Source organism: Botryllus schlosseri, chromosome 10 (assembly GCF_051294905.1).
Source record: "Botryllus schlosseri isolate E-star chromosome 10, Bs_hap1, whole genome shotgun sequence".
NCBI classification, from domain to species: Eukaryota; Metazoa; Chordata; class Ascidiacea; order Stolidobranchia; family Styelidae; genus Botryllus; species Botryllus schlosseri.
In genome coordinates, this window is record NC_137245.1 from 1,484,353 (window position 1) to 1,507,673 (window position 23,321).

The following is a 23,321-nucleotide window of genomic DNA, read 5'->3' on the forward strand; positions in this document are numbered from 1 at the left end:
TAAACTACTTCTACTTGACAAACTGAAAATAGCGAAAAGTAAGTAGGTATATCACAAAATATTACGAAGTAGAAGTAGAAGTAGCGAAAATAATATCTACTTGAGTAAGTACCAGAAGTAGAGGGAAACTACTTGAGTACTTCGAAAAAGTAGAAGTACTTCGTTACTGACCACCTCTGGTGAAACCTGGTTTTGACCCCATGACCGCATTTGATTGGGGAGAATATTATGTACTCAGCAACTAAAGTTTTTTCTATTCCGTGATTAGACATTATAAACGTATCTCGACAGCATAGCTACGCTGCTTTATACATGGTTGTTGATTCGGTAAATTTTACGATCGACTCCAACAGAATTACTAATTTACTTCGAAAATTATATGCTACTGCGGGGGTTAAATTACTATCATATAATCATTAAACATATGCAAACATATGGTTAACGATGGCATGCAAAATTGTTGTATTGTGGCACAGCTCGGATTATTCACTATGCAATTAACATGGAAGAATGCATTTCTAAATATCTTTCCTTTTATAAGTATCATGGTATAATTCCAAAAATTGCATCAATTTGTGATTGCAACGCGAAGATGCATATTGCGATTTTTTTCTTCTCTATGCAACTGAATTGCAATTTGCAGACAATGTGAAATTTCATCAATATCGTTACCAATAATTGTGATTGATGGTACACAAAAATCCTATTTTTTTATTATTTGTAAATTAAAGATACCTTTGAAAGCGATTGTTTTCATACTAAAGAAGTTGGAATCGGAGTCAGAGTCAGGATGATTTTCACAAACTCTGACCCCAACTCCAGTCATTATTTTTTTCCACGACTACGACTCCAGCCACCATAGTTTTCACGACTCCGCCTCCAAGGCGTACTAAATAATTTTGAGACTCAATTAAGCGAAAAATTAGCCGAACTCCGACTCCATCGACTCCGACTTCATAGCCCTGGTTTTGTAGCCGTTAGCCGACGCATGCAATGTCAAAGCAAACATTAGATTGATGTTTTAAAGCGAGATTGACCGTTGTCATTATTATTTGAAGGACACACCAACCAACACGAATCAGGATCTTTATATCAAATGGTATCCTGTCGGATTTCCGAAAAAAGAAAGTCAAAAGACCCACCTTACTCTATATGCGGACGTAAAAGGACATAATTATGAAGGGATGTTAAACAGATCGCCGTACTCAAGCGTGCTTGCGGTCGCTTGTTACTTTGTTCCGGCTTAAATCATCTCCTTTTACTTCGACAACGTGAAAGGGATGCAGATGACATTTTGTTTGATTACCGTCACTATACTATGCAGGATTGTATACCTCTACAACACTGTTTCTGATCGAAATTTTAAAATATATTACCATCAAGTCATTTTGGAGCGTTTGTCGCGTCCAATACAGTGTTGGGAACAAGTCAATAACTTCTAGTGACAAGTCATTGCATCTTTTAACGCGAGTCTAGTCAAATCACTCAATTTTGCGAGGTGACTTGAGTCAAGTCAGGGTCGTAGTTTCTTTTTTTAGCTGTTTGAAGCACAGATCGAATCGCCATGAGTCGAGGAACGACTATATATCAATATATAGACTTAAAACGGCATTGTATCCCGAATTTTCTCCCGTCCGCCAGGTATATTAAAATTGTATACCTTGATTGCAAAATTCCAGATGCTTGTCCTTTGATATAATATATAAAACATCAAATTTTAAACTGATTTATAACTTGGTCAGTTCTGTAATTTACAGTATGGTGAAGTAACGTCACGCCTGGCGGCATGCTTGCTCTGACTTGAAGGTCAAGCGGTCTTCGATGACGACACGTGAGTGGCAGGCACGAACTGACTCGCCGAACCGCGCAACTTTCCCGATCATTCGTTTTTGATTCAATCATTCCATCGGTGAACGGATGTCGTTGTTGCCATGTGCTATCTTGCGACGCAATGTATTCGTAGCAAGTCTGTTGGCGATGGGAAATGAGCTAGATAGCACGACAAGGGGTTTAGCCCTACTCCGAAACGCTCGTGCTCCCGAAATTGTCGAAGTGAAGATTATTATTCGAGTTGGCGTAGTAGTCGGTTAATCCACTGCCTTCGGTACCGGAAGACGGTATCGAGTCTCAGGGGTAGCACGTTCATCTGGGCAAGGCAATTCTACGTTGACTCTGGAGTCACATTCTAGTAAAATCACATGAATGATATCATGAACATACTTAATTACGAAGGAAAATTTCACTCTCTAGTACCACACTTGCAAAATAACCTTGGCATACTGCCCATTTTAGATTTCAATATACATTTGAATAGTATAATCATATTGAAATGAACCCGAATATTTTCGGCTGACACTCGTCAGGGGTACTCGTCGGTTACTCGCAGCAACAAGAATACAAGTCATAAGGACTATGTAGTTTTAACTGACATCGCGTTTCAAAATAAGGACAAATCTGAGATTTCAGGTCGGTATGGTAGCCCTTGTTACGGTTTATTCACACTTCTAATTTCTCAACTGCGTTTACACATGGTGATGTCTGGTCATTCTTGTCATCCAAAGCAATGTCGTCGTAATTGGCATTGTTCTGCAATTGAAAATTCAATCGATTGTTATCTTGCATCTATAAATATATATTCACATTGGAATAATATATTCATGGTATTACATGGTAACATTTCTAGCTTTTGCTCAACAGGGGTTGCCGTCAGCTATGATATGAACATTCATATACATTTTCAACTACAATAAATTAGCCCTATACGTCGATAGAGTTGGTCCTCAAAACATGCTGCTATTTAGCATTGTGAACAGACTTGCAGAAACCACCAATTTAGTTGGTTGACGATCTACTAACTAAGGTTTGTTTAGTAGTTCTAGTTCTAGTTGTGGATTTTCAAAAGTGAGTAGTTATACTTTTAGTTCAAGTTGCGGATGTTCAAAAGTGACTAGTTCTATTTCCAGTTATAGTTGTCGATAGTTGTAAAAAGTGAGTAGCGAATTTTGAAAAACCAATGTTTTGTGCAAGCCTGATTGTGAAGGACCATGAGTTTATCAAATTCCCCCAGTGCTTATGATTTTCAACTATTTCCACGTGTAATTTACAGTTTTTATGGCAAAATTAGTTACTTTTTCTCTTTTGATTTTGTTAAGCAAAAAGTATAGCTAAGGGTTATATGTCTGCTTCAACTTTGGGAGTGAAAGTATCACTGTGATTGGGTTGTATAGCTGTCGTAACACGGTCAATGAAATTACGTTCGTCAATTGCGACTGTTTGCATTGTCATCAGTCATTTTGCGTTCGTCGCGAGTAAGTATACTTTGCAAATTAGGAGGTATATATTCACCTCAGCTCAACTATTCAAACCATGGGGCCCATTGATTAAATATACTTGTTAAACCCACTTCCACTTGAAGTAGTTCTGAAATGTCTTGGAATTCGCTACTCCTAGTAGCACCTGAGTCGAAATTCACGTCGTTCTAACGCTGCATACGTCCAACGTCCATTACTGTGACCTCATCTACGATCACAGATTATATATGACTTCACCAAACAGACATATTTAGCTTTTTTGTATCGATTTGGTTTCCTTCCCTATCGCAATTAAAAATATATTTTTGTATATATCGCGATCTGGTGGCGATTTAAATGGATGAAAATATCAATGACGAATGAATATACATACGTTTGTATACAATTTTGTTAGATCCCAAACAAGTATGCGAGCATTTGCCGTAGGAACTAAATAGATTCGATCAGATCAGTATTTTCATAATTATTCGTATTGCACGATGTTCGTTTCTAGGTGTGGATCATGTGTCTGCGCTCGTACTGTGTTAATAACATGGCCGTGGTCATCGATCCAGTATTCTCCGTCTTGACGTATCCACAATCCTAACCATAAGAGCGTGTATTCACATCAAAAATGTGGGACACAAAAATATAGAACCCATATCTCAGAATTCAGAACCGGCGTTCTTGGGATGCCGATCGAAGATTTTGACGGACTTGTTAGATACTGAACGGCATTTCCTTATTTGTGTGTTTCATTTTAGAGTTAATTGGAGTCAATCATCACTACTTTCTTTGCATATATTCAATCCCTGGCTTAGTTCTTTCGGTCAGTTATCGGAAGAGACAGTTCTAATTGATTCATGGTGTAAAATGAATGTTTGTATGCTCCTACGTATTCCATTCGTTCTTATTTTAATTCGCCAAGCAATATTTGGATTAAAACGTTGTGTTTCATATACAACGCGTTATAATTGAGAGTTTTAGGTTCTGTTTTCCTATGCCACACCTTTTGGGCGTGAGTCACATTCACTCTTTTCGCTGAGAGTGTACCTACCTGAGCAGGCGATTCATGAAATCTGCCGATATACTATTCAGCAACGATCTCTCGCAAACGAGCATGACCTTTTTATGATGTTACATAAGTACAACTTTTGAATGTAAATCACTGCTATAGGACTACCTGCAAAATCTCGTCTCTTTCCACCCCAGGATGAGATGAGCTTCGATTAGCGTCTGATACGTTATCCGTCCATTCAATGCAGAATCGCAGATACCACCTCAATCGTTCCGGAAGCCAGCTTTTGAACAGATAGTGATCGAAAGGTGGCCGAAGCAGTCTTTTATCAACGTGTTGTCTGGTCGCCCATCCACCTATCAAGAAATCACTGCATGCATTTCTCTGACAATATATAAGTATGAGGCAGTCTGCGAATAGACTGGAGCAGACATGGACAACTAATAATTCTAGTTATCTAATAAGACGAATATGAGCGAAATGCAGATAATCTATTTCTAATCTAATTGTGAAATTTTTCTATGCTTTCACTTCGATTTTTATTTCTGGTTTTCCTGAAAATGCCACAGGAGATTTGTATGTGGAAAATGAGCCAACATCGATGTATAGATACATTTGCCATGCTCATGCTCATGCTTGTGTGAATGAACTCTCTCGCATCTTACCTGTTGCCAAACTGGTTAACACTCCTACGGAAATACAGATAACAAGTCCAATCACGCTAATGTAGTGGTACGACAGCATGAAAATTCCAGTCCCATCACCATGTTCAGTATCGGGCTCTGAAGTTGTACTGTATTCCGTAAGATCCAGTGATTGCATAAGTGGCGTGACAGAGCTGTTCAGTACTGTCGTTACTAGTGTGTTGTTCATGGTGTGCATGGAGGAGGAATAAGCGCACGAATTCTGGCAGCCGTCTACTCTAAGCGGCAGTTTTCTGATGAATTCGTTCGATTTATGGATAGATTTAGTGCCGAGGTAAAACCAAACTGACGAAGTGATTCCTGTGATCAGTCCGCTCACAGCTCCCTAGAAACAAACATTACTGCTTTCGTTACAATATCACTGCGGCAGTAGTTCTTAATCGCCGACCCAAGAAATATTATCGGGAGTTCCCTAGAAGTCAAGACACCAACTTATATATATGATTGTGATGGCACGACCGTCTTGGCCATCATTGGTTACGAATAATTAGGACGCATCAGTAGTTGAAGTAGTCGAATTGTGACTGTTATGGTGCTACGTCGTGTGTAGTGGCTTATGCAGGGTAGGTTAGGGGTTGGAAATCGCGAGCCCTACCTACTGGAATACCAATATTTACAGGATCATTTGTAATTAAGCAATTCGTATCACGGTGTTGATTTTCGACCGAACAATACGAGGTAGGGTCTCGCATTTCTCAACTGGCATCTGAAATGGAGCATCAATGATTTAAATAGTATATTCATATTAAAATGAACCCAAATATGTACGGCTGACACTCATCAGGGGTAATCGTCAGAAACTAGTAGAGAATTGGAAAGGACATTGTATATCAACAATCGTATCACAAAATATGACGTCACCGGCATGGAATTTCGAAGAATTCGGGCGAAGAGAGAGCTCAAGCTCGATGTACTATTTTGAATGCACACGAACTCCTTCTGTAGGTGGTACTAAAATAAGTACATTGAGCTTAATCGCTCTCTTCACCTCGATTGTTCGAAATGTTAGGCCACTGACGTCATATTTTGTGATAAGATTGTTGATGTACAAGGTTCTTTCCAATTTCTACTATAGTTGGCAACGATTACTCCTGACAAGTGTCAGCCACACATTTTCCGGTTCATTTCAATATTAATAACTAAATATACTACTCAATTGTATATTGAAGTACTGCAGCCTACCTCAAAGAACCTGTTCACGCGAATTTGCATTGAATATTGATTATGTTTTCGTTTTGTGTGAAAAATCGTACTTTAATTGTTCTATTCTAATGGTTTATTTCGTTCGCTAGTAATCTATGCTTCGTGTGTTAAATATCGGTCAAATATATGACGATTATCGGTGAAAGCGCGATTTATCAGCTGTATCGGTTGAAAACCAGATATTGATCCGGCTATGGAAGTAACCTTTCTACTTTCAGCCAGCGACTTCCGCGCTATACGCGCTTTGGTTCTGCGAAAGGTGTCATAATAGCGAGGTTTTTCAGACAAAAATGACTTACAATGGAATTCGCGAACGGAAATTGCAATGCTAGAAGGAAAAATCCAGTCAATGATCCCATCAACATTCCCATCAAACTGAACGCTGCTTGTAACAGTTCCGATGTGGTTGAGAGGAGAAATGACATCCCGATGCACAGCAAGCCGAAAATAATGGCTACAACTGAAGATGTGAAATACCGTTAGTTCTGACGTAACGATGAAGCGTAGGGGAAGCGAGTGGCGCAGTTGGTTAAACACTGCAGTCACGACACCAATGGTTACTCGTTCCAGTCTCGGCTCTGCCATGTCTCTATGCGTCGGAGGTTTATCTGGGGTCCTCATCGCCGATCCCGTGGTAAATACAGCGCCTTGAAAAGCCCAGAGGAAGAGAGAGCCGAACTCTTGAAAGATGGCAGCTAAAGACTAGAAAAAGGAAGCAAGACCGCAAGACATTGTATCAATGCAATTACCGGGTTGGGCGCAAATAACCTAATGAGCGATAAGCTCCAATGTCGTGAATAAAACAAACAAACTAACAGACGATGAAGCGTGTAGGCCAGTACTGCATTTAGTTATAAATCGATAGCGAATGACCCTAATCATAACACATGTCAACCTAAGCCCGAATCCAAACCGAACCTTCTACTTAACCCCAACAAAAACTAACCTAATCCGTTACCACAAGTCCAACCAAAGGTAATCGTAACCTTTAAGTGACCGTGCAGCCAACGCTATCCGTAAAACAAGCTAACCAAAAAAACTATACCTAACCTTTGAAAATTACCCAGGTGAACCTAAATCCTGCTCCTGTATGCCTTGGAGTCGACTTTTATAAAAAATACACCAGCCGAAACTCTGTCAACAGAAGGAGTTCGTGTACCACCTGCATAATGCATTAAACGCTCTCTCATTCGAAATTTCATGCTGGTGACGTCATATTCTGTGATACGATTGTTGATATATAATGTTCTTTCTAATTCTCTGCTAGTTGCAGACGATTACCCCTGACGAGTGTCAGCCGAAAATATTCGAGATCACTTCGATATGAATATACTATTCAATTATATATTGAAGTTCTGTACCTCCAAGAAGCTCTTCAAATATTTCGAATGGGTCACTATTTTAAATGCCCGGGTAATACGAAAATCGCAGTTTTGACGCAGGCCATTTCAAATGCCTCGCTATTATGCAACTCCCTATTTAGAAGCTCACTGTATTGACACACCTTGTTTTGCCAGGATGTCGTTTGAAGACGAACAAAGACAGTCTTAGTTGATACGAGAGTCGTTTGAGGCTTTAGTGGTATAGATGAATTGTTAACGTTGTGTACCATCGTTATTTCGAAATTGCATCAAGCCATGCGTGACTTCACCCGGTGACTTTCTTGATTTGTTTATGTTCTTGATAAATTGGCATAGCTTATGGTAATTATTTGCCTTTCCATTCACGTAATTAGTAATTGGTATAAATGGCGTTAGTTTAGGCTTATTGGCCAAATAAATTTGTGAAATTTGCATTGTTAGATAGATAAAAACACTTCAGTCCAGTATTTCATTCTGTTTTGTTCAGGATTGTAATGACTAGAGTCATGATTATTTGGTGACTCGAATTGACTCGAGTATTTTTATAAATACGGAAATATACTCGACTCGACTAGAGCGAATAAATGTAGTGACTCGACTCATTGCGCAGGTCTCGATAAAGTTATATGACTCGAGAATCGGACGCGCGAGACAGTCATAACATAACAAAAAATAGTAAGGTTACCAGAGACAGGAAATTAGTATATTATGAATGCGAGGCATTCGATATCAACCAAGCAGAGTTTTTATAAAGTGGATTGAACAGGTTTCCAATTCGAAACAAAAAAGTTAACACAATGGTTTGAACTCAGTGGCAAATCGGTGGAAAATCGACGATGAAAGTAAGATTGACGTGTGGCCAGCGACCTTGTTACTTGATTGCAACCCGGGTTTTGCGTAACTTCTAGTTCACCGTAGCATATCCATAAACCACTGCTGTAACAAGTTTCATGTGCCTTAGCTAGTTGGTCAACGTATATATTCAAGGGAAATACAAAGTTTGGTATCGGTACGCGTTGACCACCGGTTAGCCTTGCTACTTACTTCAAGTATATTCTTGAACGAGCAGTAATCGGATTTGTGAATCGCTTCCATCCCTGTTGAATTTTGAATAGGTAGGTCATGGCAATGATACGTTTACCTTTTGAAATCCTCAGATAGCCATCATCGGTGATTTTGTCTTTGGTGAGAGGCTTGATAATATCTTCCATGGTAACTGTGGTCATGGCGTTTACCCCAGAGGAAACGGAACTATCGAAGAGTGTAAAGTAGCTTTGCATGACTATACAGACACAGGAGTTAATACTTTACCTCAGGCTGCCTGCGTAAGCCGCAGATAGAATCAAACCAGAAGCACCAGGTACATCTCGGAACAGATCAAGCATCATAAAAGGGAATATCTAAACAAAGGTGGCATAGTAGTAAGTATTGCTACTCTCCTAGAAGTAGAAGTAGTGATGGCTGTTCATTAGGATTGTTCAAAAATAACTTTTTCTCAACTTTTTGCGGCTATTTGATAAAATTGTGAGGTTGGCTGTAAAAACGTTACACACCAAATTTCGCACTATTCCCACTAGTAGAAATGCGAAAATTTTGAATTTATTATAAAAAATTAGATTTATTTTTTAAATTATAACCTCTACCCCATGATATTGTAAGCTGTCTACATAAACGATGCAAAAATATTTTTTACGCAATTCTAACCCATAGAAGCGAAGTTATATGAGTTTTTCATTAATAATTTTGGTATTACACGCCGGCAATGCTAATTTTATATCCAAAATCCAAAATTTTCAGCTGCAATAATTTCGATTCTAACGGTTGGGAGTAAGCAAAAATTTTTAAAAATCATTTTTTTAGACAACTTACCATTACCATGGGGTTGACGGAAAAATTTAAAGAAAAATACTTTTTATGATCAATTAAAAATTTTTAAAATACCGTAGCTACACATCTACTGATTTGAATTGAGTCAAATTTGCTGTGCAACTTTTTAGTCCACTTAACAATTTTATCAAATAGCCGCAAAAATTTGAAAAATAAGATTTTGAATAACCCTACTCCTCATTTACAAGTGAACGTAGCGATTGCCATTACAATCGAACTATGGCAACATAGTGAATTCATGCTTACTAATAAACCTGCTGCTTTCTCACTTCTACTCAAACATTTCAACTTACTTTATGCAGTTTGCATTTTGTAAAGTAGAAATCAGTATTCGGATTAATTAACATCGCTTTTACGAGCCAAGTTGTCATTAGGAACGAGTGACATGGCTTCAGGAACGACACATTTATTTGAATGTCTTTGAAGACATTATTTCTACTTGCAATTGAGTATAAATTTACGCCGTTAGCCCCACGTCTACTTGAGTAGCAACGCTGGTCAGTTTGACCCCCTCTGGATCAGGGGTGACTAACCTTTTCGCTATTCACGGCCGCATTTCGGTCACTCATGTGGACTCCGGACGCATTCAAAGGCATATAATCGTAGTGAACTCACTGGACGCCTAATACCCATGTTAAGATGTCCGTGTCCAATTGCGGTGAACTTCGGACTAATCTATTTATTCATATCGGCTTACTTTACGCACGGAGATCGTGATTGGTCATGTTATGAATAGTTTCTGGTATCAGTTATGGTCGAGCTCATGTTTGTACCAAGTATTCCATATACAGATACAATATTTCAGAATAACTGTTAGTAGTTGGTTGCTTTGTGATCTTCCAAAAAGTTACATTTGCTACGTCTTAGGAGGAATTCCATGCAGTGAGTTCATTTCTAATTATCAAATTCGATTTTTTTCATGAGAATTTGAATCTGATGTCGATCAAAGATTCCAGATTTAAGATTCTCGTTTGATAGGGATACTAGGTATGCACACTTCATTGGCACACCGAACAATTATCCATTTACAACTCAAAAGAGATGATACGCTTTTTAAGGACAAATTTTATAACTTTACACTTCTCTTTCATATTGGTGTAATGATTCATTGGTACAGGAGAAAATATGTTTCCGTTGTACTAAAGTACAATTTTGAAGCTTTCTAGGTTTTTAACAAGCAAAGATCGCGCAACAGGTCATAGTCATATTGATGGAATAATAACTGAGGTTTCTTCATAGTCATTTATATAAGCTTATCAAAGCTACGATTTACTTCCAACCAAGTGAAATATTCAAGGGTAATTTTGGACTCTTTTAGGGGCACAAGTATCTTCTAAACTAGAGTCAATCGGGCAAAACTAATGTGATATTCGTAATCCACAACCTTGAAAACCCCGCAAACGACTCTTAGATGTTCTGCGACAAAAATATTCAGTGTGTTGACCAGTGTAATCGATTGATGACCACGCACCATTGTTGAGGGTGGAAGGTTTATGTGAACTCGATTCGAGAGCTCAATTGCAAAGTTCTAACCCTGTAGTGCCACCTTTCCCAAAATTTTACAAACGTAAACCATACCAAAGAAGCAACACGAAAATAATAGGCTCAGCTATACTATACTTGATCCATCTGAGCTTTTCTTACGACACCACATCCACAGTGAGGTCAGCGATTAGTTCAAATCAAGGTTGTTGCTAATACACTTTATAATACAAAATTTAAATATCAAGATAACAATACAGTAGGCAGATTCGAACAAGTTCGACACCAAACAGCAGTGCCATATTAGGGCGCGTACTATAGAATTGCACAATTTAGGGCTCTTCAAAAATGACTTTTTATCTCAAATCGTACTGGCTACTTCATAAAATTGATAGGTTACCTAATTTAAGCCTACACACCTAATTTGGTTCAATTTCAACCAGTAGCCGCATTGCTACAAAAGAAGAAAGTTTCCATGTATTACATAAAAATAAATAACATAAAATTTGAAAATTTTCTGTTCACCCCATGAAAGTGTTAGATTGTCTATAGAAACGATGTTCATTTTTTTGTATGTGCCCGACATGGGCGTTTATTTCTAACAAGACTTATTTCAATACAAGATCTTTCAGATATACATGGTTATATAAACAGTTGTGAAATGACATTAAAATATCATCGGCACAATATAATTTCATTTTTTCGCAGGTTCATTTCTGCTTCAGTTTCATCATCCTCTCCATCATCATCATCATCATCATCATCATCATCATCATCATCATCATCATCATCCAGATCGTCCTCATTAGATTCATCGTCGGCCGGATCTTCTCCTTCAGATTCGTCATCGTCGGGTTCATCTCCAGCCGGGTTGTCGTCGTCAGATTCGTTTCCATCTCGCGTTTCGTTTTTTCTATCTGACTCGGGTCCGTCTTCGCTTCCATCAAGGTGATTTTGGATGTTTGCTATCCATTCGTCGGGCTTTTCCTTCAACGAGATCAGCTCTCTTGATTGAATTCTTCTTTTGATTTTCTTCAATATTTTCCTCGTCATGTTTACCGTCCAACTTTCTGTTTGTTTTTTCTGCCAAATGTTTTCGATATCGAGCTTTTGCTTTGTTTTCAATATTTTCCTTCTGAAGATTGTGATCATCAGCAGTTTTAGGCTGCTTTCGTTGTCTTTATTTTGAAGGATCTTCTCTTCTTTCAGCTTCCCGATTTTCAGGATTCTTTCAACCTTTCGTAGAACCCCAATCGACACGTGACATTTTGCAAAAACATGCTTGACATTGTCTGTCGCATGTCTGCAAAATGTGCATTCGTATTTTTCCCTTTTCGCCTGACCTGGGCCAAGAGGTTTCTCTTCTCCTTTCTTTCTCCAAAGGTATATGCATTCATCGCAATTCGGTAGTTGTTAACTTTTTCTTTGTTCGTTAGTTTTGGTTCCGCATTTCTGTAAGTGTTGTTGACTTTGTACCACTTATTCTTATTTTTCCCTTCTGTTGCATTCTCGAGTTGTTTGTTAACTTTCTTATATATCATTTTGAAGTTTGCTTCTTCCCATTTGTCTTGATTCCAGTTCATTTTTTGTTGTGATTCCCACTCTTTTGCTGGCTTATCTGCATGTGGGGTACTGTTTGAATAGATTCCTTCATTGAATCTTTCTATTTTTGTACTAATTTGATATATTGCTTCATTCTCCCAAAGTTCGTTCGGTCTTTTTATTTTTGCCAGCCTGCTGATTTTCATTAAATCAGAGGCGGTTATTTTGGAACTTGGGTATGGGACATCCAGTCCTCCTTCATTCTTGGATTTTATCAGTGTTTTGCGACTGATCGTTTCCATTTTCTCTGGGTCTATCAGGAATCTGAAAAACATCCTTTCAATTTCCCTGACTATTGTTTTCTGCGGTTGAAAAATTCTGGCAGTGTACAATAGTTGTGTTACCGCAAGACTGTTCAGTATAAGGATCTTCCCGACTAACGTCAGGCTTCTTCCTTTGTAGTTATTAAGGATTCTCCTTATTTTATCTTTTTTTCTCGTTCCACATATCATTTACGTTATTTACTCCATATTTGTAGCCCAATATTTTAACTTGTGGTTTTATGATGTTTTTGTATTTGCTTTTCTCTAATTCTTCTTTTTCTTCAGTCGTGACGGGCAGAATTCGCGTCTTTTCTTCATTGATATTTTGCCCTGTGGCATTGAAGAATTTTCCAAATTCTCTAATCAGTTCATCTATTGATTCTGTTGTTTGAGTATCGCAGTTATGTCATCTGCATAGTTCTGTATTTTGGTTTCGTTTTCACCCCATTTTAATCCTTTTATTCTTGGATTTTTATTTATCTTCCTGGTCAGTGGCTCTCCACACAGTGCGTATAGGCTCATACTGAGCGGACAGCCCTGCCTTATCCCTCTCTTAATCGCGATGTCCTCCGATGCTTTCCCGTTAATTTCTATTCTCGTTATTGCTCCTTCGTATAGTTTTTTGATGAGTGTGTTGGTGTTATCTCCCAACTCTGGTTTGTCTACTACATTGAACATGAAGCGATGCTCCACCATATGGAATGCTTTACGCTGGTCTATGCTCACTATGTGTAGCTTTTCTTTCTTTCTTTTCGCTATGTCACCGCTTGTTTTAATATTTAGGGCTGCGTCAAATATCGATCTATTTTTGACAGCACACTTTTGTTCTTGTGATATGACGTCTGGCAAGATGTTATTTGGTCTTTGTGTAATGATTTTTGTCAATATCTTGTAGTCCGAGTTCAAGAGGGTTACCGGTCTGTAATTCCTGATTTGTTTTGGATTTCCTTTTTTATAAATTAGTTTAGCTATGCCGATATGCCACGATTCGCAGGTTTGACCATCCCCAGGGCTCCAGTGGAAGCGGAGTGGAAGCGGAGTTATTGCCGTCGAAAAATTTGGATTTTAATAAAATAGTATTTACGGTGGGCACCACCATAATAAATAATTAAAGATTGGGTCACCGTAAATACTATTTTCTTCATATTGCAAGTTTTTCCAGGGCAACAACTCCGCGTCCACTGGTTGGAATTGAACCAAATTTGGCGAACATCATTTTTATAGACAGCCTAACACTTTCACGGGGTGAACAGTTAATTTTCAAATTTTTTGCTATTAATTTTTATATAATAAATAGAAACTTTCTTCTCATGTAGCAATGCGGCTACTGGTTGGAATTTAATCAAATTTGGTGTGTAGGCTTGAATTAGGCAACCTAACAATTTTATCAAGTAGCCAGTACGATTTGAGAAAAAAAGTCATTTTTGAAGAGCCCTATTGCACATAGAGTTGCAACAAGGTCGTGTAGCTTTAGTTATTTTATTGGTTCTGTGAGGAAAGCAGCAGATTGGTTATTAACCATGGATGAATCATCATTATACGATGTTACAATGTGAGGATTTCGTGTCGCTGCAAAAGAGCTAACGAACAACTGGCAAACTTTTGAGAATACTACTCGTACACCTCACCTGATCTGATCGCCTGACACATTTGTTTTGCAGAGGGTCGCACGTCTCATAGTAAGCGTATATCACCACTCCTGTCATTACGGACATGGTAAACAGTAGAACCAATCCGATTACGTTCAGGTAAATCGACCTGAAGGAATTCGAAAGCTGTATTGATGAAAATGCAAGGCCTATATGGGATCCGTAATACCGCGAGTTGGTTTGTTGTTATTTCTACCTGACGCGGAAGTCGACAAGGTTGCACTGCGCACTACTGATTATCGATAGCATTGTCGCTGAAAATACCACTGCTTTAGTCTGTATAGTAACTCGTTAGTGTAGTTCAGGGGTCACCAACCTTTTTGCAACCGAGGGCTACTTTTGAGTAATGATTGAAGCGGCGGGCTACTATTTACTCCCACCGTTTACCCGTGCCACACTGAATTTCCGCTTTGATATTCATAGCACTGGGCAGGACTGGACATCATGTTATCTGTTTCTATAGCAATCAGTGGGAAGCCTGGCATTGTATGATATCAACTAGTGCGCTGTACTCTGGTATTTAACTTGACACTGCAATTCTGAGTGAGTGTTCCAGATGTGCAATAATTAAGCGTGTTTTGTGTTTGTTTTTGATGAAGTTCATGTCCGAAAAGGCTGATTCACAACGATAAGTTGAACCATAGACGCTTGCAACCTTCATAGCGGCTGCGCATACACCACTGTACTTTTCTGTATCAACAATGCACCAAACGTTGCTGCACAGTGAGGTGGGGGTCATTTTGCAGTGTTACAATTTCGATCTCCTACGGTTCAGCATCCAGAAATGACAATACCGGACAGCAGCAACGATTACGGAAACTTAGAAACATGGTATATTGGACTGCGTTGATTGTAACAGAAACAAGCTGTGTCAAAAGATACAATACGTAATGGGTATACAGATATTGAAAATCTGCTAGTATACTTCACGGCTATCTGAGTCCGAATAGTAATATTGTTTACTACTGTGGTATTGTCCTGGTCGTCGAGCTATCATAACGGAACCGCCACCATTTCAAGAAGACCTTGGGGTATTCTGTCATGTCACCTGTATAGGCAATGCGCCGTATCTTGAATTTATGGTGATTCTACCACACATATCTATATATTACTAATTGTAATAGAAGATAAGTGTTTATATATGTAAGTTAGATGTTAGTGTGTTTTAAACAAGAATAGCTGAATCGATCGATCTATGTATTTAAAAGCTCATTGGTAATAATCTGACGAATATTGGTAATTGCTGTTATTCCACCTATTTTTAGAATGGGCTCGCGGACTACTCATTTAGTCCTCGCGGGCTACCTGGTGCCCGCGGGCACCGGGTTGGTGACCCCTGGTGTAGTTCCTTTATAATAAAGTTATTCTCCAACATAATATGTATACAATGTGCACTCGCCGAAATCATCATTAGATACATATGACACTTATTGGTGCGTCAACCTGGGTATGAATAATTGAGACAATACTTGAAAAGCTGGCAGCCAAGCACCCCCAACGACTAGGCTCACACGAAATCTGGGACCGATCCGAGCAAGTATAGGCGGTTTGCCACAGGGCCGCGTGTTTTGGGGTAGGCGACGCGCGGCAAAGTTACGGCAGTTATATCGCTCTCGTTAAAGTATAGGCGAGCTCGAAAATTTTCAAAGTCCAAATTCCCCTTTGAAATGCATGGGCCACGTTGAAAGGTCTGCTCCCGCCAGGCGGGTCGAAAGGCCCTCGTGCTACAGCATAGTTATTAGCGTCATTAGCTTTTAGCTTCATTAGCTTTTCATTAGCGTACTTTTCATTAGCTTACTTTCTCATTCGCTTAATTAGCTTTCCATTAGCTTCATTAGCTTTTCATTAGCTTACTTTCCATTAGCTTACTTTTTCATTAGCTTAATTAGCTTTTCATTAGCTTTTCATTAGCTTAATTAGCGTTTCATTAGCCTAATTAGCTTTTCATTAGCTTTTCATTAGCTTGCATGTACAAAATAAAGGCACCCCTCGGCAAGCCGGTGAAAAATTACCGTAAAATTGCCTTTTGGCCAAATGGAAAGTGAGACGTTACCTAATCGCAGTGAGCCGTGCGATTTAGCCGTGTCTACAACATTGTGGGGCTCCATGATTCCAGAATAAAATCAGTTTCGCATCGGTGTGTCTTCTTGTTATTTCGAACTCGTTTTTAAACCAAGGAATTCATAACGATATGAATTTGACTTTTCTGTTCGTAACATATCAATATAATAATTTGAAAACTATCCCCAGACAACTAAGCTTTACGATAGTTACTGACATCGTATCATTCGCAGACATCTACAATGATCTGCCTTTGACAGAATTATCATACGCATCTATGCATGGTCATGGCAGTGTTGGGATCACCTCACTACCTTCGAGTCACGAGTCATCTCGAGTGATTGCACATTTTGACTCGAGTCAAGTCAAGTCACTCGATTTCTTAAGGTGGTTAGAGTCAAGTCGAGACAAGTCAAGTCACTCACGAGTCACGAGTCAAGTCACGATTCAAGTCAAATTGAATTTTCGAAGTATGAGTGATGATGCAAAGTAATTACATTTTGCTTGAGTATTGATGCACATTGTGCTTGGCTACGTGAGTAATCGCATATATAACCAAATGCGACATGCTACAGTCCGTTATGATCAGCCAAAATAGAGGATCGAATACCAAGCCTCAAGAAATTGCAACAAATTGATATGGTACAATAAACCACCCGTTGAGTATAGAAACGCATAGACTACATTAGTTCGATTTAAATTATACAAGAGAGTTGGTAAAGGTGATCACTCCGCAATGTAAGCACTGAGCCGTCTACGGAACAAAGATACGTTGCTATTAGTATAGATAACTGACTAATCGGCATTGTTCGGAACAATTGCCGCGACGCATCACAATGACCATAACATGCAGATTTTCAGACTTTGAGGTGTATTTCAAGGGGGTTTCATTGCCCTGATCAGATTTTAATGTATATTTTCGGACTTAGTGCGACAGTAGCTTTCAAATAAGACCAACTTTATTGAATTTAGGCGCGCGGGTCGTCAGCTATGGAATTAGCAATTATGCTGCGTTCAGATTGCTGAGCAGTAATTTCCTCCGGGCAAGCAAGCGTGACGACGGGGATGGGTATCTATCCGTAGGTTAGTTATCTATACTATTAGATAAGATTATTCTGCTATCACTATCACAACGTAAGCTGTGATCGTTTCGTTTGCGGTCAATTTATTTGTGATGTAACAAGGGAGGATCAGTAAAAGGTGCAATCAGTGAATAACTGGCTACTCTCACAAGTGACATCGGCGTATCGCGAACATGCATAAGATAGACTGATTTCATCGACACCGTTTACTTGATGACTTGAAATTGACTCGTAAATTTTGCTTCAAGTCGCGAGACAATACACAATTCTGAAACACCGCAAGTCAAGTCATTTTTGCAAAGTGACTCGAGTCAAGTCAAGTCATACGAAAACGGTGACTCGGGTCATCCCAACACCTGGTCACGGTCACAGTAACAAACGCCGTCGCACGTCGCAAAATAACATTGCCTTAAGGCTTATGCGTTTGCGAAAATACCCCATGGCCAAAACCACTGATAAAGGGATTCCCCTCCAACTCACAGTTTAGCTTGTCTTTCACTTTTGCAACTCAAATATCTTTGCACCTGAGACTGACTGACCCCATACATTCCACTCCATCTGACGATTCCGCTGATCACGATGCTCCAAAAGGTATTGCGAATTCGCGGGTCACTTTCAAAACTGCAAAGAAGTGGTTTTTACTGAAAAGGAATTGTTGTTGATCAGCTGTTTTCAGACCTGTTTAAACTATTGTTCTTGGTTAGTTCAGGGTCAACTAACAACTCTTTTTGTGGGTACTTCCAGTTCTAGTTTTGTTGCCGATTTTGATAAGTTAGTATTATTATATTCAAAAGTTTATAGTGGCTGAAAAGTTAGTAGTTTTTGTTTTAGTTCTAGTTGCGCATTCAAAACAATTAGTCGCTGAACAACTCTAGAAAACGCGAGCCGTCGTTTGGTGTGAATCACTATACCGGCGTTCTGTTGCGTGATATACTTGCAATCATTGCTATCCCAGAGTCATCACTGCTAGCAGTGGCGTAGAGCGGGAGAATTATAAGTCGAAACCTCTTCCATTTCAAACTTGAAACCCCGTCATATGGAATGTCGATTCTATCTACGATACATCGTTTGCAATTCCGTATTTGAATCTAGTTATAGTTCTGTTCTATTTCTAGTTGCGAGTCTTGGATATTGATTAGTTCTAGTTCATCATCATCATCATTTTAATAAATTCTGTATCAAATCAAGACACCCCATCCAAGATTGCGATATAATGAAAAGATAGCAGGGTGTCAAAACCAGTTGGAGCAGTCGTCTAATCAGACACCCATCTTGGCCTACAGCATGTAAATTGAGAAGCATACGCAGTGCATTTACGAAAGGAAAACATGAATGGAAGTGACGAAAATGAATGCTGCATGTGTCGGTAGGCGGAGTGGATGCGGTAATCTCTAGGGCTGACGACTAGTGTTGTTCAAGTAGAAATTTCTTGTATTTCTATAGTTCGTATTACGTAGGGTTACCATACGTCCTCTTTTAAGAGGATTTGTCCTCTTTTTTGACTTATTTGAAAGTGTCCTCGGAGGACGCCCTTTTGTCCTCTTTTTTGAGATTTTGTCCTCTTTTTTGAAAATGTAGGTCAGATTTCGAGCAAAATGCGAGTGATATGGCGTAAATTAGCACAGAACTGACGCTCCAGCGGGTATTTCGGAGTGAAAAACGGTTATTTTAGCTCAGGGCGGAAAGATGACCTTTTCTTTTAGTCATCCACCTAGCAATGCGGAAAAAACGGTATTTTGAGCTCTGAGCGGAAAAGATGACCTTTTTTTTTAATCAACCGATCACTAAGTGGGAAAAATTCACCGGTTTTTTAGAATTCTTCTCCGGTTTTGCAAGTCTTAAATTTCCGAAAAAGTGTCCTCTTTTTAGATTTCCAAAATATGGTAAGCCTAGTATTACGAGTTTTGAAAAGTCAGCAGTTCTAGTTCCTGCTGCGCATTTTGAAAATCGGGTAGTTTGTAAAAGCCTTGCTTTCTTCTGACTCTTGTCATGATAATTTCATGTACTCACTGAACGAAATCGATTCTACCCCCTCTTTCTGCAATTCTCCAGGCGTTGGATACCCCGCCAACAGCGGCGTTTCCTTTGATCAGGAATGCCAACATTCCTGAAATCATAACGAATCCTTGGAAAACATCCGTCCAAATCACGCCCTCCAATCCGCCCTGTGTTAAAAAAACGGAATACTATACGATGTGACATGCATAGTTAAACAACTGAAAAACTTTCAGACTTTACAAATTAGAGTACAATTCGTATTACAGATGCACAATTTGTCTCCGAATTAGGTCGAAATTGGAATTACTGAATTCACAAAAACTTAGTTCGTCTAGCGCAGGGGTCGCCAGCTCAAAACGGGTCGTGGGCCACTTTTCAAATTTCGTAGAGGCCGCATGATTTCAATATCGTGATAAAATATGGCACCCATAGGTAAACAACCACGTTTTTAAAACTTTACGTCAGTACAACGCTAGGCTCTCCACTAGTGCGAGGCGGATCGACAAATTCTCTGGTCCGACTCCAATCCGGTTGTTCAATTCTCTGGTCCGGCTCAGGCCAAAAATGAAAAAGTCCGGCCGGAAACCCGGCCCTACACGGTACTGGGGTTCCGTGAATTTATAAATATGCCTCTTTTATTTTCGCACTGGCTTGCCGGTTACTTGCGTGTGGTTGGTTGGTAGTTATTTAGTTATAAAAGTCATGCTTATCCATAAAGATTATGGCCGTATCAAAAAAGTAGTGATCTGGCTCCGATCCGGCTCCGGGCATAAAAGAAAAAGTACTGATGGGCTCCAATCCGGTCCGGCCAAAATTGAAAAAATCCGACCGGATATCCAATCCAGCTCCGGTACATGCTCCGCACTACTCTCTACCATAGGCTGCGGACAAAGTCACCCACCAAAATACTATTTTAATAAAGAAATACAAATACAACAAAATATCATGAGCATCACTTTCATTTTAAATTCAACCATATGCACTGCACACAATGCCTGACCACGCTTTTCAGCGACTGAAGCATCGATATTGGGGTAAGCTAGACAAGGTATTTGCTTGAAAACTATCTCCTGGTATAGCTTGATCTTGTGAGGAAGCCGCAAGTCGTTTCCTGAAGATCTCGGTGTTATCAGTGTACGCCATATTGCACGCAATGCCCATTCATATCAGCTAATTCTCCCTCCATGAAATGCTGTTTCCATATCCGAAGCTGTGTCAGCTAGTGAGGAATAGTGATGTGGGGCAAAGGAGAAGAGCTTATTTTGAACAACAACAATGTTTTGAAACTGAAATCAATTTCAGCATTTCAAAATGATTTACTGAGCGTTCTTCCAAAATCTCAAATCAGATCGTGCGCCGCAAAATATGTCCTCCATTTAGACGTCCTCAGATGACATTTCGACTTCGCTCCAACAGGAGAAGGTATGGTGACCCTACTTGTGCGTAAGTAAAGTACTCAAAAACTACTTGAGTATTCCGAAAAAGTCGAGGATGTTTGTTGCTGAATGCAAATTACCTACCACAGACGTATACACGGTGCACACCAAACCATTGGAAACAATCGCCGCCCACAATGGGAATCCAGACACTAAAGAGAAAATATAAAATACTTTTCACTGTAATCCAATGTTACCGGTAATTATGTCTTTTAGCGTTCTTAGCTTGGCGCCTTTGGAGTTCTCGGATTAGTTGAGGGCGTCAGACTTGTACAAACTATTGGTATTCAAAAATGCGAAACTAGGACAGAAACTAAAACTATACCTACGTTTCATACTGCACAATTAGAACTAGAACTGTTCAGTTTTAAAAACTTACAACTAGAATTAAGGATCTTTAAAAATCGGAAATTATGTAAAACATAACTAAATAGATTTGATCTCCAAGCAACTCATTCATTTTTATCCTATCGGAATCGGATTGGCTTTCCAAATGAACATCAGTGTAGGCTGGAGTTACGATTTTGTAGTGGCAGGGGTTTCGACCCCCCAAATCCACTCCCTGACTACGCCACAGTTAGTAGTGATAACCCTGAGTTAGTATTGCATGCAAGAACTGAACGCAACAGAACAACGGTATCATGATTCACACCAAACGACGAAATGTGTTCTCTAGTTGATCGGCTACTATTTATTTCTTAACTATAACTCTAGAACTACTCACTTTTCAAAATCACCAACCAGAACTAGAACTACTCCTAACTATAGCAGTAGAACAACTCCAAAATCCGTAGCTACTCTACCGTCGATTAACTATATTGTTTGTTTCTACATGTCTTCGAAAGGGGTACAGGAAAGGCCAATGTCTAAACTACAATGTCATTTGAGATTGTACTATAGAATCAAGTTTAGTAATTGTCCATGATTCGCCACCGGTTTCAAAATGACGATGTAAATATAGTGACTCTGGATAGCCTATAGGGTAACTATCTTGCGTGCGTTCGTGTAAAAAGATTGGTAGGCCTTAGACCTAGGCCAAGAACTCACAAGCTACGTCGTTACCCGTCTCTCCAAATCTAATCCCATAGGTTACATCCCTGCCAGGATACACTTATACTTACCCGCTTCGAATGCCAGCGCCGGGCCATAGATGACTATTCCGCAGTAGAAGATTGAAGCCACGATGAAAACAACTGTCCCGCAGACACGAGCCACCTTGCCAAACCGCAGTTCAAGATACTGTGCGATAAGGGAGATGATATAAGCATCATGGACTCGTTGCTTACCAACACTGCATAAGCAGCAGACTCAAAATTAATCTATGCGGGAGGAATTGCGTCATAGCTCTTACCTCGTATGTGCTCGAGATGCCCAGCCTGTAAAACGTAGGCAGAAAGACTTCGGATGTGATGACAGCTATGATGACGAACAAGACCAGTACCCTGAAAAAAAAGCAATTTGTTGAGCGGACTTAACAAATTCGGATTAATATAAATGCAGGGCAAGACGGAAAAATTTGGGATTCTTCCGGTTAATCAATGGGAGAAATCCACGTGGCTGTAATCAAGTCAGAAGGTTTCGAGTCAGAAGTCAATCTTACTTTCATAGTTTTGACTTGGGTCAAGTAGACTTATTTCCGACTCATCACTTGGTGTTGAGACTCGAGTTCGGGTCCAACTGACGATGTCAATGTTGGTGATATCGATTACCCCACATTAGGGATGGTGTGAACTTGAGGTTCACGTTCGCGTTCTGTATGTGAACCTCGGAAATTTAGAGGTTCGCGTTCACAACAGAACCTTGGTAGGTTCTACACTGTGAACCTTTTTCATATATTACAATTTTCACTTCATTATGACATTTTTGGTTCGAATTTATTGCATTTCAACTCTATGCATGACGCTGGCAGCAAAAAAAAATCAACACAAAACGAGCATGCACCTTGACAATCTCAGAGATTCTACTTGCTTTATGACTAAAGTTTGCTTGAAATATCCAGCTTTCCGTTTATTTGTTTGTTTGTTTTGGGGTATTCGTGGTGTTTGTCGACTACTATGGTCATTTACACCAGGCCGATATTCTTCTTATTTTCCGTAATTTATGGCATTTCAACTTCAGCTGCGGGCCACTCTATGCATTGCGCTGACAGCATAAAAAATCAACACTAACAGACCATGTACCTTGACAATCTCAAAATTTTACACGCTTTGTTAAAAAAGTTTGCTCGAAATATCCAGCTTTCCGTTTGTGAATATTTAGTGACTCTCTGCTGTGAGCTTGAACCG

General features: G+C 39.4%; 1 protein-coding gene across 1 annotated transcript in view; it reads right to left on the bottom strand.

Moving 5' to 3' along the window:
- Nucleotides 1–2,458: 2,458 nt before the first annotated feature.
- The window catches only part of LOC145447816 (sodium-coupled monocarboxylate transporter 1-like), a 41,713-nt gene continuing 20,850 nt past the window's right edge, over nucleotides 2,459–23,321 (bottom strand). Inside the window, exons 3-14 of the mRNA XM_080326092.1 lie at nucleotides 22,388–22,478; nucleotides 22,158–22,275; nucleotides 21,121–21,188; nucleotides 19,613–19,767; nucleotides 18,083–18,223; nucleotides 14,439–14,568; nucleotides 8,888–8,976; nucleotides 8,718–8,827; nucleotides 6,515–6,675; nucleotides 4,974–5,337; nucleotides 4,474–4,664; nucleotides 2,459–2,586 (exon numbers count right to left, since the gene is read on the bottom strand). Coding sequence (XP_080182218.1) covers nucleotides 2,497–2,586; nucleotides 4,474–4,664; nucleotides 4,974–5,337; nucleotides 6,515–6,675; nucleotides 8,718–8,827; nucleotides 8,888–8,976; nucleotides 14,439–14,568; nucleotides 18,083–18,223; nucleotides 19,613–19,767; nucleotides 21,121–21,188; nucleotides 22,158–22,275; nucleotides 22,388–22,478 — 1,708 coding nt within the window. The 3' untranslated portion in view covers nucleotides 2,459–2,496. The remainder of the gene's footprint in view (nucleotides 2,587–4,473; nucleotides 4,665–4,973; nucleotides 5,338–6,514; nucleotides 6,676–8,717; nucleotides 8,828–8,887; nucleotides 8,977–14,438; nucleotides 14,569–18,082; nucleotides 18,224–19,612; nucleotides 19,768–21,120; nucleotides 21,189–22,157; nucleotides 22,276–22,387; nucleotides 22,479–23,321) is intronic.